The 15,499-nt window shown below is 46.9% G+C and overlaps 1 protein-coding gene across 4 annotated transcripts in view; it reads right to left on the bottom strand.

Annotated features, from left to right (window-relative positions):
• Positions 1–11,453, bottom strand: part of DHX30 (DExH-box helicase 30) — a 29,960-nt gene extending 18,507 nt beyond the window's left edge. For 2 of the 4 annotated variants that reach the window (XM_049642591.1, XM_049642593.1), the window contains exons 1-6: positions 11,364–11,453; positions 9,181–9,275; positions 8,408–8,514; positions 7,235–7,289; positions 2,261–2,356; positions 1,117–1,145 (exon numbers count right to left, since the gene is read on the bottom strand). In XM_049642591.1, the coding sequence (XP_049498548.1) occupies positions 1,117–1,145; positions 2,261–2,356; positions 7,235–7,289; positions 8,408–8,432 (205 nt within the window). In that variant the 5' untranslated portion in view covers positions 8,433–8,514; positions 9,181–9,275; positions 11,364–11,453. The remainder of the gene's footprint in view (positions 1–1,116; positions 1,146–2,260; positions 2,357–7,234; positions 7,290–8,407; positions 8,515–9,180; positions 9,276–11,363) is intronic. The other 2 variants (XM_049642595.1, XM_049642594.1) reach the window with 2 other exon arrangements.
• Between the last annotated feature and the right edge of the window lie 4,046 nt (positions 11,454–15,499).

The raw sequence follows: 15,499 nt of genomic DNA, 5'->3' as shown, positions 1-15,499 counted from the left end.
TAAAAAAAAAAAAAAAAAAAAAAGAGGAAGCCCAAGATAGTCCAAACTTTGGGCAGACCGGAGAACTTCTGGAGAGAAAGTGAGAAGGAGCGTCTCAGCCAACATTTCGTCAATAGACTCAACCACAGATTTTGTGGATGATCAAAATGGCAAGAAATGGTCCCCTTGGCTGGCAACAAGAAAGGTAAAGGTAGATACAGGAGCCAGGTGGCCACCCTGACCACACCACCCATCCTCACAGCTTTTCTGTCCATATATGTAAAGCCACAGCAGGGTCCCTCAAGGTAAATCTATCGCACCAAGAAGAGGGGACACATTTGAATGAGGGAATGAACAGGAAGGACTAGTCCTGTGGCCCCAGGATCCTGCCAGAAGGGGTGTTATCCCTTGTTACTTTCCAGTGCTCTATGTCTCACAGCCGGGTAGGTGGGAAAGACTGGCAGAAGAGGCTCTTAAGTTCTTCCCTCTTTACAAAAGAGGCCTTGGTAAGAGGTTGGCAGTAGAGTGGGGGTAGACCGCGAAAGGAGATGATAGCTTTTTCCAATTCCAAATTTGACCCTGATGGGACCAAACCTATTCAAGTGGCCACCATTTCTGAGTGCTGTTTTCCTATCTGAACACCAGAGAGACCATTTCTGCCACACACACTTCCTTCTTAAAGGCAGAGGCACCAGTGAGGCCTCCAGGGAATCAGAAAGCATGGCAGAAAGGTCCAACAGTCAGGGGTGGACTAAGAGGTCTGTTGCCTCTGGGATGAAGAAATGGAGGCAAGAAACTTTTTTAGGGAGAGAGGGAAAGAAACAGAGAGAGAGAGAGAGAGAGAGAGAGAGAGAGAGAGAGAAGGGAGGCAAAGATACATACACCCACAGATGCCTTCTGGAGGCGCAGCTGTGAGGAGACAATCGGGCTCAGGGGGTCTGTGCTCCTCCAGGGAAGACAGTGCAGGGACTGTCCCCCACCAGGAGCAGCTGCCTCCCTTTCCCCACCCCCACCAAGCACAGCAGCCTTCTCTGCATGTGCTCAAGGAGGCACTGCCTAGTCATGCGGCCTGGTTCATCCCACCTAACCATCTTTAAGCTTAGCCACAGCACATCTGACACTCTCAAAGCCACTCACCTGCCATGTTGGAAATGTTAACGTTCAGCCTTTTCGAGTTACAGGGCATTTTAAGAAAGAAAAAAAAAAGGGCAATCAACTCTTGTTTTGGTAATGGTAGAGGGGTGGCATTTCTCTAATATCTAAGTCAAATGGCCAAGGGGGCTGGAAATATTTATTTCTATGCTGCTGTGTGGAGTCAGGGCCACTGCAGCAGGAGGGCATCACATGTGGAAACTGCATGGGAATAGGGCAGCAGCATGTGCTGTGCAAACTGAGGTGCCCTGTGTTCCCCGACCCTTCCTGAGCTCCTGACCTTCAAAGCACTTTACAGACAGAACCTAAAGTGGAATGCTGTCTCCACATGAGGCAAAGACTCTGTGATCTAAATTAGCGTTCTTCCACTAGGCAGCTGGGGTAGGGGTGTGAACAGGCAGCCAATGGGGCAGAGAGGGGCAGCTGTCAGGACAAGCAAGAAGCCACCAAGAGCACTGGTCTTAGCAGACCTGGAAAAGAGCTAAGTCTGAGGGAAGAGAGGAGACGCTCACAGGCAGAGATGCTTCCCTGGGTCCTATTCCTGGCCCATCCCTGGGTTCCAGTGGAACCTGAGGTGAGTTATCACCTGTCTGGGTACTCTGACATTCTCCCCAATCAAAGGCAGAGCCTACCCTGCCACACAGACTAAAAAAACATTTTAATGTCAGTAAAGTGCTTTGAGGAATGGGGGGTGATAGAAGGGGATCTTCCAGGCATCCCCAAAGCCTCCAAGATGGAGGACACTGGGCCTGGCTAGGGCTTTCTGTTCTGGCCCTGCTACAAGCACCCTGCCCTTTCTAAACCACCTTAGCCAGGGACTGCCTAGAAGTTCCAAGCCCTGCAGATTCTCCACACGAGTGCTGAACACCCAGACTGAGCCTAGGCTTTATGCCTGGTCACACAAGGAGGCCTGATGAGACCATAGGGTCTAAGCCACGTGGCCAAGGATCATGAAATAACCCAGACCTCTCCAAATGATCTCTCCCCTGAGGGTTCCAACAGCTCCACTAGCCCCACTTCTCACTTGGTCTCCAGAGGACCATGACCCTGGTACCTGGGCTCCCACTACCACCCACCTCCCCACAGACCCTGGACCAAGTTGATGCTGGAGGCAAGGCTCCTCCCTTACCTCGAGAGATGGTCCCTCCAGGGGCAGGGTTGACACACATGGGTGGAAGGCGGGGTGGGGGAAGTTTGCACTGACGCTGCCTGTGCTGGGCCCGATCTGGGGAAAGAGAGAGGGCATCAGGGTGACATGTTCTCACCCCTCCCAGTTACAGACCCCTGAACAGACTCACTCCAGAGCATCTGTGAGGAGCTCTGGGCAGCAGGGCTGCTGGACGGTTTGTTGAGCCAGCCACAGGTTCTGAGAAACAGTGCCACCAATTCCACACAGAAAGAAGGCAATTGTTTTATATGGATGTGATATAGTATAGCTTTGTAGAGATCCCTTCCTGACTCTCAAAAGAGCCCTCAACTCTCCCTGTTTGCAAAGCCACCTTATGTGACTTCAATACCCATCTCACGTCGTCCTCTATAGTCTTGAATTATGAGGATGAGACAGGAAAACAATTAAAAACTGAAAAATCATGGTACCGTGTAAATCCCCTTATCTGTCATCCACTTACGGTAGCTCTCCCTGTATCTGCTGTGGGTTCCCAGATGACCACGTTAGCTACCAGATCTCAAATTATTCTTTCCCTCTAAGAAATGGGCAAGAGAAGGACCAACTGACTGCTGGGGTCCTCCCTGAAAGTCAAGACCAGACCCACACTTACCAGTCTTCTCCCTCTTTCTAAGAGTTAATGACTTGCCACTCCAAACACTTTCATTCATTTGCAGATTAAATACTACTTGTAGGTCAGTGACCTACAAAGCACATTTTTAAGTTCCAAAACTTTGATATACATGAACATCACTGTCCCATGGGAAGGTGGGGATGTATGGGTAAGTAAGGCTCCATGTGTTTAACATCACCTACATGGTGACAACGCCAGAGAATCACTGGGTCTGGGGGAAAGGGTGCATGAGTTCTCTGCTTTCTTTGCCCCACTAATTTCAGTACACTAAATGGAGCAGGAGAGGAGCAGAGAGAGACAGCCACACACACTACATGCTTAAGCAGCAGTCTGTTCTGCTACCGTGACACCCATTTCCATAATGCAAATTGGCTTGTACACAGTTGGTACATAGGGGAATGATAACAGTAAAACAGGAGAACACTTGGTTCGAATGTTGAGTTTCCTAAGGCAAGGGGACTGAAATAGCAGAGGTAGAATTATAATTTAGAGCAGGAAAACAAAAGACCCTTCCAACTATATTTTTTAAAAATTAAAATGGAGTGCCTATAGGGAATCGAGGTGATGGACAGATGGGTGTTCACTATACAATGACTTCAACATTTCAGTAGTTTTGAAAATTTCCGTAATAAAATGTTGGAGGGAAAAGCAAGTACCTGCACTGAGATCCTCCTCCCCCACACTGCCAGCTGCACACACTCCTTAGTGGCAGCCCCACGGGCTCACAGCTCCACTGCCACCTGCACAGCCTCAGCATCTGCCAGCTCTTCCCGTTAGAACGCACTTTGCACATTTTTAGCATCACGTTGAGCTGCCTGCCTCGGCAGTCCAAAGCATCTTCCCAGGTGCCAGGGACTGCTGCTTTCACACGCTGGCCATAAACTTGCAGCTGTATTATTGCCTCAACTCTGTCTTTCCCACAAGCCCTCTTATAGTATCAGAGGTGCGTGATTTTGCAGAAAACACACACCCAGGGTTACAGCAGAAATGCCTGTAGGGTATTCTGGAACAAAGTATCTAGGATCAAGGTTTATCTTGAAACTAAGGTGGAAAATGACCAGCTCAACCTCTCCAGTCCTGTTTGAGCAGGATTCTCATTCATATCCAGGGGGGCTGGATTGAAAACAAACAAAAAGAATAAATGATTTGATGATTATTTGTTTCATTAAGCATTTTCAGTAATGGGGGGGTGTTATAATCCTACAACATATCTGGGCCCTCTTCTAACCGTGGAGCTGGAGGAAAATTGCACATTCTTGCTGTTGATCTAGTGTTTTTCAAAGGTTTGTGCCGCCTGTAAAAGACTCAGCTTGTTCTTTGAGGCCTGATTCTGATGGCATTACTGCTGACAGACAAGAAACTTGTGTTGGGATGTTGGCAAAGACAGTAACAGGCCACTTACCAGGCACACACGCACACTAGTTGGGAGGCATTGGCAGCTCTGTTGAATTACATAAGAGAAAAGACGGTAACCACAGACCCAGGGGGCCACTGTCCACAGTGCTGCAGGGAACTGCTATGGCTACTGCCTTCGGATCCATCAAATGACCTATCCCACTGAGACTGTAAGCTCCTGAGTACAAGAAAACATCACTGACACATAGCTGTCTCCGCTCTAGCATCTCGTACATAGGTGATCAATCGTGCAGCCACACAGCACACCGCATGCTGAGGACAGGCTGTCACTCTCCTGCAAAACACCGGCTACAGGGACGCCTGGGTGGTTCCCTCAGTTAAGTATCCGACTTCAGCTCAGGTCATGATCTCATGGTTTGTGAGCTCGAGCCCCGTGTCAGACTCTGTGCTGACAGTTCAGAGCCTCGAGCCTGCTTCAGATTCTGTGTCTCCTTCTTTCTCTGCCCCTCCCCCACTCACACACTGTCTCTCTGTCTCTCTCTCAAAAATAAACATAGAAAAAATTAAATAAAAATTAAACAAACAAACAAAAAACACCGGCTACAGAGCTGCACCTCAAATAGATCAATCTATTCACATGTATCAAGGGCCTGCCAACTCAAGACTGAGGGCTAGGGACAGATCACACCCAAGTGCTTTTCTTATATTATCCCTAATCTTCATTACACCTCTGAAGATAGAGGCTGAGAAACAGGATCAGGGAGTTTCCACCTTGCTAGTGTGAGTGGGGACCAGATTCGAACCCCAGCCAGTCTGACTCAAGCTTTCCACTATGTGATGTTTCCCTTCAAGATTCGTGACACCTTATGGAGCTAATAATCTCATCATGAGGAGCAAAGAAACATAAAAACTCCATGAGAGATAAAGAACAGTCCTACACAACAAGAAAAATGTCACAAGGCCACACATGACCAGTTGTCAAGGTTATGGTGCAAACCACAAGTGATACCAGCCTTCAGAAGACAGGAAAGAACAGTCAGCCTTATAGTCAGAAAAGAAAAGGTACGTTTGCCTGAAGGAAAATATTCAAGGCAGTAAACTTTCTGATTAATGGTTTACCCTGAGACCTTCAAGCATAAAATGGTTGTTGTTAAGAATATAACACTTACCTGTGTGGAAAGTAAGGTCCTAAATCAGACTATGTCTGATTATTACATCCTGAAGCTACTTAGTACCATGGCTTGTGAACTTACCAGGTGTCAGGCCCTGTTCTAAGCTCTTTACACATATTAACTCATCTGATCCTTAAAACAACCCGACGAGGCAGGTACTATGATCCAGCCCACTTACATCGTGAGGAAACGGAGGCATGGAGGCTCAAACTCCTGCCTCCAGCCTTGGCCACCAAGGGTGTAGAAGTGTGACATGAACCAGGCATCTGGCTCCAGAACTTTTGCTCAGTGAGGCTGTTGTCTCCCATGAAACTGAATGCTAACCGTGTCACCCCTGATGAAAAGCCTCTTGAACAAATCAATCCCCAGCCTAGAAAGAAAAATCACAAATGCTATACAGGAATTTTGCCCCCAAACTCTCTCACTCTCACCATCTCCCTATCATGGGGGAGTTAAGTAATGCAGAAAAAAGGAGGATTATGATTTCATGGGGCTCCTACCTCTTTACAAAATCAGTGCTGTCCATTCAGGCACTGCCACCATAAGAGAACTTATTTGCATCCAACTTTCACAAGTGGGTGGAAAACGAAGCCCACTGATTAACCAGTAAACACAAGGCAATTGAGTGTACTTAATTTTCAGCTCAAAATGTGCTGTGCACACTAATCTCAAACCCAATGTTTCCCTTTTCAGATAGTTAACCAGCAAAACCAAGATGACAGAGATGAATTTTTTCATGCAATATGAAAACAGACAAGGTGGCTAAAAACAAACAGGGAGGCAAGAAGAGGCTGCTCTGAGCTCCGGTATATCCAGCCCTCCTTCTGACCCCATTCAACAGGCAGCACTAGGGCAAGGTTTTCCAGGCCTGTAGGAACATAAGTGGGAGAGGAGACACAATGGGGAGGACCTTTTTAATCAGCAGTTATGGAAGGCCTGTATGGTGTTCATTGATTTGTAAAATATGCTAGACAGGTGCCTGGTGGTCAGCTTCAATAGAGGTGAAGGACTTTTACTCCCTGTTCCCTTAAAGAAGAAAAGTCATGCTCCTAAGATATGCAAAGCTCCCTGGGGTACGGCCCTTGAAGACTTCACCAGCTACAGCACTTCCTGAAAGCAGGAATGAATGCTAGCTACCCTTCGGCCCAGCCATGGCTCAGTCCTGACACTGCTTATGCAACCCTTTTACCCAATGTGCTGGAGAGCATTGATTCCAAAACTTGCCAGCTTCTACAACCACTAATGTAAAAATGACTCAATCCGCTTCCACCAACATTTATTGACACCTACCCTGTGCACAATGCTGTGCCAGGTACAACGGACGATGAAGGAGCCCAAGAGGCCCTGGCTACAGGGAGCTTCTAATCTAGGGATGCAAAGATTAATTCAGAATAGACTAAGCACAAGAAAGTACAGATCTGGTGCTGAGGAAATCAGACAGAGGAGAGGTTGCATTTGGTTGACAGAATCAAGAATGGTTCACAGAGGAAATGGTGTAAAACGCTGGCTTAGAAAAAGAGCTGGGATTTCAAAAAGCAGTGAGTGTGTCTGAGAGGATATTCGGGGGGAGGGGCAGCAAATGAACACAGGTACTCTGACAAGGACTCAGACACAGGTTATAAGCCCCGTGCAAGAGGAAGGCAGAGAAAGGACAATGGAAAGTCATACAAAAAAGGGGTCTAAGGACTACACACTGGTGAGGGATCTTCATAGCCCTCACAGCTGCCCATCACAGGGAGGAAGAGCATGAGGTCACCAGCACAGCTACATTCTTACCTTTTCTGAATGAGTCCAGGCTGAACATTTCTGGCCAGGAGGGAAAGCTGGAATCCTAAGAAGGAGGGCAGAGAGGCAATGGTTACTATTCTTGGTCCAGGATCCCACAGAGAAGACTTCAATAACACAGAGAGCACTTTCCAGAAGGTGAGAAAAATGAAGCTCTTCACTGATGAGACCCAACTGCTGCTCCCACTCTTAAGGATGGAAGGGCCATCTCCACTCTAGAGTAATTACATGTCTTTGTTTCTTACTCATTAAGAGCTTTCTTCGTTTCTCTGTCCTAAACTCCCTGAACCCTGCTAAACAGAACGAGAGGTATTTTATCCTGAGAGACATATTTCCACTTCATCACAGTACTTGCAGCTTTCCTGGGACTTCTGGGAAGAAAGGAAATTCTACATGGACCCCTTTCCTCATGTGGTATCAGCAAATGGGACTAACGAGTGCCTTATAGACAAACTGGTTTACTGGGCTTTCACACAACTAGGTCAAGCCCCAAGCGGTGGGACCGGAAAGCAATATCAAGAGTAACTATCGTGATTCAAGATACAAAGCTTTTCTTCACGGTAGAGTCTATGAAATAACAAATACTAAGTTGAAGTTCAACTCTTGAGCAAAATTTTTGGTGCATTTTGATCATTTAACTGAAGAGTATACCTCGAGACTTAAATCATACACGCATACAAATAAATAACACCTCCAGTTTATTGATTTTGTTTAAAAAATACTCAAACTCACTTATAGATGTTCTTAATAATGTAGTACTCCTGGACTGGTGCATAACCTTATATGGCCTTAGTTTAAAAATATCTACACAAGGCTCCTGGGTGGCTCAGTCAGTTAAGTATCTGACTTCAGCTCAGGTCATGATCTCACGGTTCATGGGTTCAAGCCCCACATTGAACTCTGTGCTGACAGCTCAGAGCATGGAGCCTGCTTTGGATTCTGTATCTCCCACTCTCTCTGCCCTCTCCCACTTGTGCTCTGTGTCTGTTTCTCTCTCAAAAATGAATAAACATTTTAAAAAATTAAAAAAAAAATCTACACACTGTTTTAGCAAATCAGGATAATGTCCAATATTGCAAGGAGTCTAATGGGGCCTACACTTCTGCTCCTGACTGCCTTCCCATCTCATTCCTAAATCGTGGGGGATAGGGGTGGAGGGCTGACCTGGGGCCGAATCTTTCAGGTCCATAGCAGGTCTGCCCTGATGGCCTCCTCTCCCCCAGGGATGCCGGAAATTTCAGCCGATAGGATATGGTAGCTCAGAGAGGAAACTTCAATACAATATCAACAAGGACACAATTTATTTTAAGAAGTTACATTCTACAGACTCCTTCTACCCAAATTAAAAGAAAAAGGGTGTAATTTGAGATTCTAATCTTAAAGAAAACCTGAGTACTATAAAAATCCAAAACATGTAAATGATTATTATTTGAGACAATACTTTCTTGCGAGAAAGAGTAAATCAATTTGCTTGTAAACAGACTCTTAGTTTTGCTTTTAAAAAGTCCCTGACCCTCTCCAAGGCTCACATAACACTATCTTTACCTGTATTGGCCTAAAAAATACATATGATATTCAAGATAGGATGTTTCAGAGATATTTTACTGAGCTCTAGAACATTTCATAGAGATTAAAAAAAAAAAAAAAGCTGTGTTCCTTGAAATATAATTATATTGGAAACTTTTATGATGCAGAGTTTCTGTTAAATAATTCAGAGATAAGTAAAATAATGTTATGTCAAGATTTCTTGCATAATGAAACACTGCTTAATTCCAGGTAGAGTCACTGTGGGATGATTCAAGGACAGAAAGAGTCCATAACGACTAACTAATGTCTTCCAAGATAGTCACAAGTGGATTTAATGCATGTCTTTGCTTTACAGTGTGGCTGAGCATGAGATCCACCACTACTATGTGTGCATGGCTAAATCAACTTACCTTACAAGAGCAGTGACAGTCTCAGATTTTGTAGGCTTCTGAACTGGAGCTGAATTCTCTCCTTGCTATTCCTCATCACGAGGCTGGGCCTCCTCCTAGAAAATAGAAGCCTGGGTCACTAGAGTGATGGGACCCACAGGGAAAATAAAGTTGCTGCAGACCAATGAAATTCATTACTAACTCTAACAACAAGGACACATTTTGTTAATAGCATGAAACACACACTGGATACACTGGTCTCACTTCAGGACCTGCCATGACCCACTCACGACCCATCAAATCGTGAGCTACCCTACACCAGCACCTGCAAAGATACCAATAAAGAGATGTCATGGTAAAGAGGGGTTTGTAGTCCTGAAAATATTTTCTCTGAGCCCAGAGCAAAACCTGCTTCAGTTTTTTTTTTAATTTTTTAATGTTTATTTATTCTTTGAAAGAGCAAGCGAGAGCATGAACAGAGGGGCAGAGAGAGGGAGACACAGAATCTGAAGAGGCTCCAGGCTCCGAGCTGTCAGCACAGAGCCCGACACAGGGCTTGAACTCACGAACCGCAAGATCATGACCTGAGCTGAAGTCGGACGTTTAACTGATTGAGCCACCCAGGCACCCCAACCTGCTTCAGTTTTGAGTTCTAATCCTGTATTGACTCTAACACAACCCTATCTAAGGTAGATCAAGCTCTTCCAGATGAAGAAAATAACAACTAGACATTGAATATCATTTTTATAGTTCACAAAGTACTTCCATAGATTTTATAGCAGTTAATCTATGCAACTACCCAGGGAGGCAGAAATGATCTTTCCCAGAGAAGGAAATAGAGGCAGATTTTCCCAGAGAAAAGTCACACAACTTGCCCAAGATCCCATAGCTGCCTCAGGGCAAAATGGAAACCTGAAGTTGGGTACTGGACTCCAAAGCTTCACACGCTTAATACTACAATATTTTTATTATTTCCATGATGTTATGCTAGATATATTGCCTAGATGTCCCATGGTTCATTCTTGGAAATAATATTTTATAGTGACACAAAGGTTGAAAGGGGAAAGAAGGGTCCAACTGATAAACTTTGGACCATGGCTACATAAGCTAAAACGCTTGGGAGAATAAACATCTTTTGAAGGCAAAGGGACAACCTAACACAGATAAAAAATACAGCGAAGGATGTGTTTCCCGCATCTTAAACAGTTATACAAATAAAGAGCACTCCCATAAACTCCATCAAGAAAAGAGGCCTCCCTCCTGGAAACTCCAAAACTCCAAGATTTAATTGTAAGATGTAGTCAAGACCCACAATGACAGTGGCTTTATTGCCTTCAAAGAAACACCAAGGGAAACCATCAATGTCTCCTTTCCCTGTGGCCAGTAAGTTGCAACCAAAAACAGTTTGAGAGTCTGCACCTGGCCATCTGCAGTCCACCTGCCACAGTGTACGGCAAGCCCCTGTGGACTGGGGTTGCAAAGTGGGACAATCTCTGCCTTGCAACATCACAATTACGGTGACCAATGTTGCTACCCGAGGACTAGCTAGACAGCATGCTGACGCCATACTCGGGGCTTGGGGGTTCTGAGGACCCCTGGGACTCCAGTTCAGTGCAAACAAAGGACCCAACATGCATTAGGTCTTCCCCTGCGAAATGGGGCAAGTCACCACCAGCAAACAAAGAACACCTCACCCCTTGGCCTCCCCCAGTGACAAGGTGGGTGCAAAAAGGGGCAAACGAGGGGGACCAGAATGCATCAGGCCTCCCTTTGGACGAACGGTCCAGGCGGCACGGGGTACAGACAAAGGTCCCGGGGCACTCCGGGGGCTTCCTCCAGGCCCTGCCTCGGGGAACGGAGCATCCCCTGAGGCGGAGGCGTCGTTGCGCCAATGAAGCGGCCTCTCCCGCGGTCCCCGCGGAGCCCCTGGCTACCAGGCCCGCCCCGGCGGACCGGCCTGGCCCCCGCCCCCGCCCAGGCTCCATGGCAACGGCAGGCCGAGGCCTGGCTGCCCACGGCTCGGCTGGGCCGGCTTCGCGGGCAGGCCTAGGATGCCCGGCCTGCTCCTCGGGCCCGCCCGCTTCTCCGCCCCACTCTCCGCCAAGCCGGCGATCGGACCCGGGCCCCTCCTCGCGCCGACCACCCCCGGCCACGGCAAGCTCCTCAAGGGGACACGAAAGGGGAGAATAAAAAGCCCAATTCACCTGTTGTTACAGATGTGAAACAAGCCTCGGTGCACCGCGCATGAGCCGCGGGCCCCCCCCCCAACCACGGCCGGACTACAACTCCCACCAGCGGCGGCGCGGCCCCTTCCGGGTCCCGTGGCGGAAGTCCCGCCGGTAGCCCCGGCGCTCCTCGCTCCGCCTCCCGCGGCAACCCCGCTTCTGAGCGGGTCTCCAGAGGGTCCCCCAGCAGTGGCTCGCAGAGGCCTCCCAGGGCTCACGCCGCCGGACGGCCAACCCGCGGCGAGACCCCGGCGCCGGGCCCAATGGGGGGCGGCCGCGGCGGGCGCAGGCGGGACTTCCGGCAGAGCGGCCGAAGGGGTGGGCGCGCGGGTAGCGGTGGGGCCGCTGAGGGAGCGGGCTTGGGCGACCGGGGTCCCGCACGGCGCCCCTCTCGCCGCGCCTCAGCCCCTCGCAGTTTGAGAGCTGGAGGGCTCTCGCGTCCTCTGCGCGCCCGCCCCACGGCCCCCGGCCGGCAAGGGCTGAGCCAGGAACGAAATCCAGCTCGGGCTCCGGACCTCCACTCGCCTTCCCCGCCACAGCCCGTTGCCACGCCTCTTCTCCTCTCCATCTCCCCTCCGATCTTCTGTTTCTTTAGGGAGGTGAGAATTTCTGCCTCACGACATTGTTAGGAGGAGACCAACGCGATGGCACGTTGTAAACTGTGCGACGCTGGGAAAAGGACAAGGTAGCCCTTGCTGGTCCGAGTGCCGTCGGGTCTGGAGGTCTCGCCCCCGCCCCTGGCCTCGCCTAAGTGAACAAGGGCATTGTCCCAGACACATGCTGCGGTCCTCTAGATGAGGCTCCGTGGGAGTTCAGTGGACTTCCAACTAAATAAACGAGAGAACTCAGTTGGGGTAGCTCTGAGGCTGGGTCAAGACTTTATAGCTGGAAAGACCTATAAAATGCTTTTAAGACGTGGCCTTTTGGAATAAATGAAGAATAAGTGACATATCCCGTCATTTTTACCCGAGCAATTAAATGTAACAAGTATTTTCTTTCTACATTGGACAGAAGGGCGGGGGTGGTGGGTGTGGAGCATCGTGCATTCATGCAACTACTTGATGCCTTTTCTGAGCAGGGCATGGTGCTGTGCTATGCTCTATGGGAAATGATCCGTGTGCACATATTTGAGTCAAGTGTATAACAATTGTTGTAAGCAGGTTTGAAGACACAACGACCTGTCCTCAAGGGGCTTAGGGCCTGATAAACAAGATGAAAACATTGTGTGAGGCAGAGAGAAAGTGCTAAATGCTGGAGAGGAGGTATGAAGGGTTGAGAGGGAGGAATAGTTACTCAATGCCAAAATCAAGAAGGAACCATAGAAGCAAAGACAGCCAGTGGAACAAAAGGCAGATTCTAAGAATATAAGGTAATGCAGTATGACCAGAGGGTTGGATATGTGTACAGGTTTTAGAGGCGATGGAACAAAAAAGTATAGCTATGAATGCTGTGCTGAGGGATGTTGACCTTATTTGTATGCAATTATTCTTGCATGCAAATTTGTATGCATTAGTTTTATAATTCTAAGTAGGAAAGTAAAATAACTGTCCGATTTTAAGAAGGTTATTCTGGAAGTGTGAGGGTAAGATTGGCAGGAAAAATAGGAGTTAGGGTACTAATGAGAAGAGGGGTACTGAGGGATTCAGCTATGCTCAGCAGCAAAAAGGGCAAGAAAGGAATGACAGGGTGATGACAGAGCACCTTGCTTGTTCCTGGCCACAGGTGTGTGGAGAGGTGACTGAGATCTGTGCCCAGGGGCTGGAAAACTTGCACACCGTTAACATAATTAAGGGACAAGGAAGTTGTAGAAGAGGCATACAGATTATGTTTAAAATGCAGTTGTGAGGGCACCTGGGTGGCTTAGTCAGTTAAGTGTCTGACTCTTGGTTTTGGTTCAGGTCATGATCTCACAATTTGCGAGTCGGAGCCCATGTCAGGCTTTGTGCTGTCAGTAGGAAACCTACTTGGGATTCTCTCTCTCCCTCTCCCTCTGCCCCTCCCCTGCTCGCTCGCTCTCAAAATAAATAAACATTAAAAAAAAAAAAATGCCGTTGTGAATGTTAAGTCTGAAGATGTGGTCCCTACTGTAAAAGACGTTCTGACGGAATGAGAAAAGCATGTAAGCGAGTCTTGAAACCTAGAGGAAGCACTGCGAAAGAGACACAAGTGGAGCATTCTAAGTAGTTTTACTTCCTGCAGATTTTCTGTTTTTAGTTTTCTTTCTTAAGGTCCTTTCCTTTTTCTTGAGCCTTTAACTATTCTTAATGAATGGTTGTATCTGGTGGAAGTTGATAAAGTGATGCACTTTATAATAGGATGAGTGCCAGTCAGTGTCTTTTTTGCTTTTTCCCACATCTTTCATCTCTTGTTTGCTGCTTATTTCCTTATCACTACCTTATTTCCCTGGGTCCGGTCCGTAGACCTCATACTTTGCTAACATCTCTGTCTGGAAACTTCACTTCAGACCGTTGAATGCCTTTGAATTTCTATGGCAGTTTATTTTTCTCCGTGGGGCAGCACTCCAAGGTATTTCTTTGCTCCATCTTCCCCAACTAGAACACCAGCTTCTTTGTGTTATATTTGAGTCCCCAGTGCCATGTTTGGATAATTACCTCCCATCAGATTATTGTCCTGTGGATTCATGCCACTCAGGTTACTTTTCTTCAGTTTCTTGAAGTGTTGGTAGAACCAATTTTATTTTATATATTGAAGTGGAATTTGTGGCTCAAGGCCATTGAGCCACAGGAAATAGGGTAGAAGAACATAATTTTTGTCATGGGATCTACAGCCATGAGGAGTGAGATCTAGGAGCTCTGTTACACCTCCAAGCTAATGTCACTGTGTGCCTGTGGGAGGTTCTGTGTTGATAGCCCTACAGTATTTCTTGGATTCGTTTAAACCTGCCCACAATTTGTGTCAATAGCCTCATTTGTAAACTCTCTTCAGTTGCCTAGTTTGAGTGGCATTTTCCCCCTTTATGTTTACTACTCCAGACTGAGGTAATTTTGTGGGTACTTCAAAGTAGGTTTTCAAAAAAGGCTAAACACTCCCTTTCTGTGCTTTGTCAAAGTCAAAGGGGACATTTAGCAAGATATACTGTAGAGTTAGAAGATTCTTAAGTCAGAACAAAGTTGAATGAGATGACTTTTAAGGCCATTTCAATTCTGAAATTCCATTACTCTAAACAATTCCATTTACAGTGAACTGGTACTTTTTCAGATCTCTATGTAAATATGGAAAATTCCATAAACTGGTTTTCATTAAGGTAGGGAATTAATTTCCTTAATATGCTGAGTTCAAAGATTAATTTTTTTTCAGTTTATTTATTTTAAGAGAGCGAGAACACAAGTGGGAAAGGGGAAGAGAGAGGGGGAGAGGGAGAGAGAGATCCCAAGCAGGCTCTGCACCACCAGTGCAAAGCCTGATGTGGGGCTTGAAACTCAAGAACTTCGAGATCATGACCTGAGCCAAAGTTGGACGCTTAACCAACTGAGCCACGCAGATGTTTCCACAGATTAATTTTTTAACATCCATAATTCAACAGAGAATGGGTATTGATGGGGTCCCTGGGTGTGCCTGGTTAAGCATCCGACTCTTGGTTTCGGCTCAGGTCATGATCTCACAGTTCATGAGTTTGAGCCCCATGTCAGGCTCTGTGCTGCCAGCTTGGAGCCTGAAGCCCACTTTGGATGCTGTGTCTCCCTCTGTCTCTGCCCTTCCCCTGTTTGCATTCTGTCTCTATCTCTCAAAAATAAACATTAAAATTTTCTTTTAAATGGGTATTGGGCATGAATAGGAAGTCAACAAAAATACATTGCATAATGACCATTAGGTCTAGGAAGAGAAAGTTCAACTTTACTTTTTTTAATGTTTATTTATTTTTGAGGTGGGGGGCAGAGAGAGGGACAGAGGATCTGTGCTGACAGCATAGAGCTTGATGGGGACTCGACAAGCCATGAGATCATGACCTGAGCCAAAATTGGACGCTTAACTGATTGAGCCGCCCAGGTGCCCCTACCTTGCTTTTTTTTTTTTTAATGTGTTATCTTTTATTGTAGCAAAATATGCATGACATAAAATTCAACATTTTAACCATTTTCAAGTGTACATTTCAG

Source organism: Panthera uncia, chromosome A2, assembly GCF_023721935.1.
Source record: "Panthera uncia isolate 11264 chromosome A2, Puncia_PCG_1.0, whole genome shotgun sequence".
NCBI classification, from domain to species: domain Eukaryota; kingdom Metazoa; phylum Chordata; class Mammalia; order Carnivora; family Felidae; genus Panthera; species Panthera uncia.
This window is presented reverse-complemented; position numbering and strand designations above follow the sequence as displayed.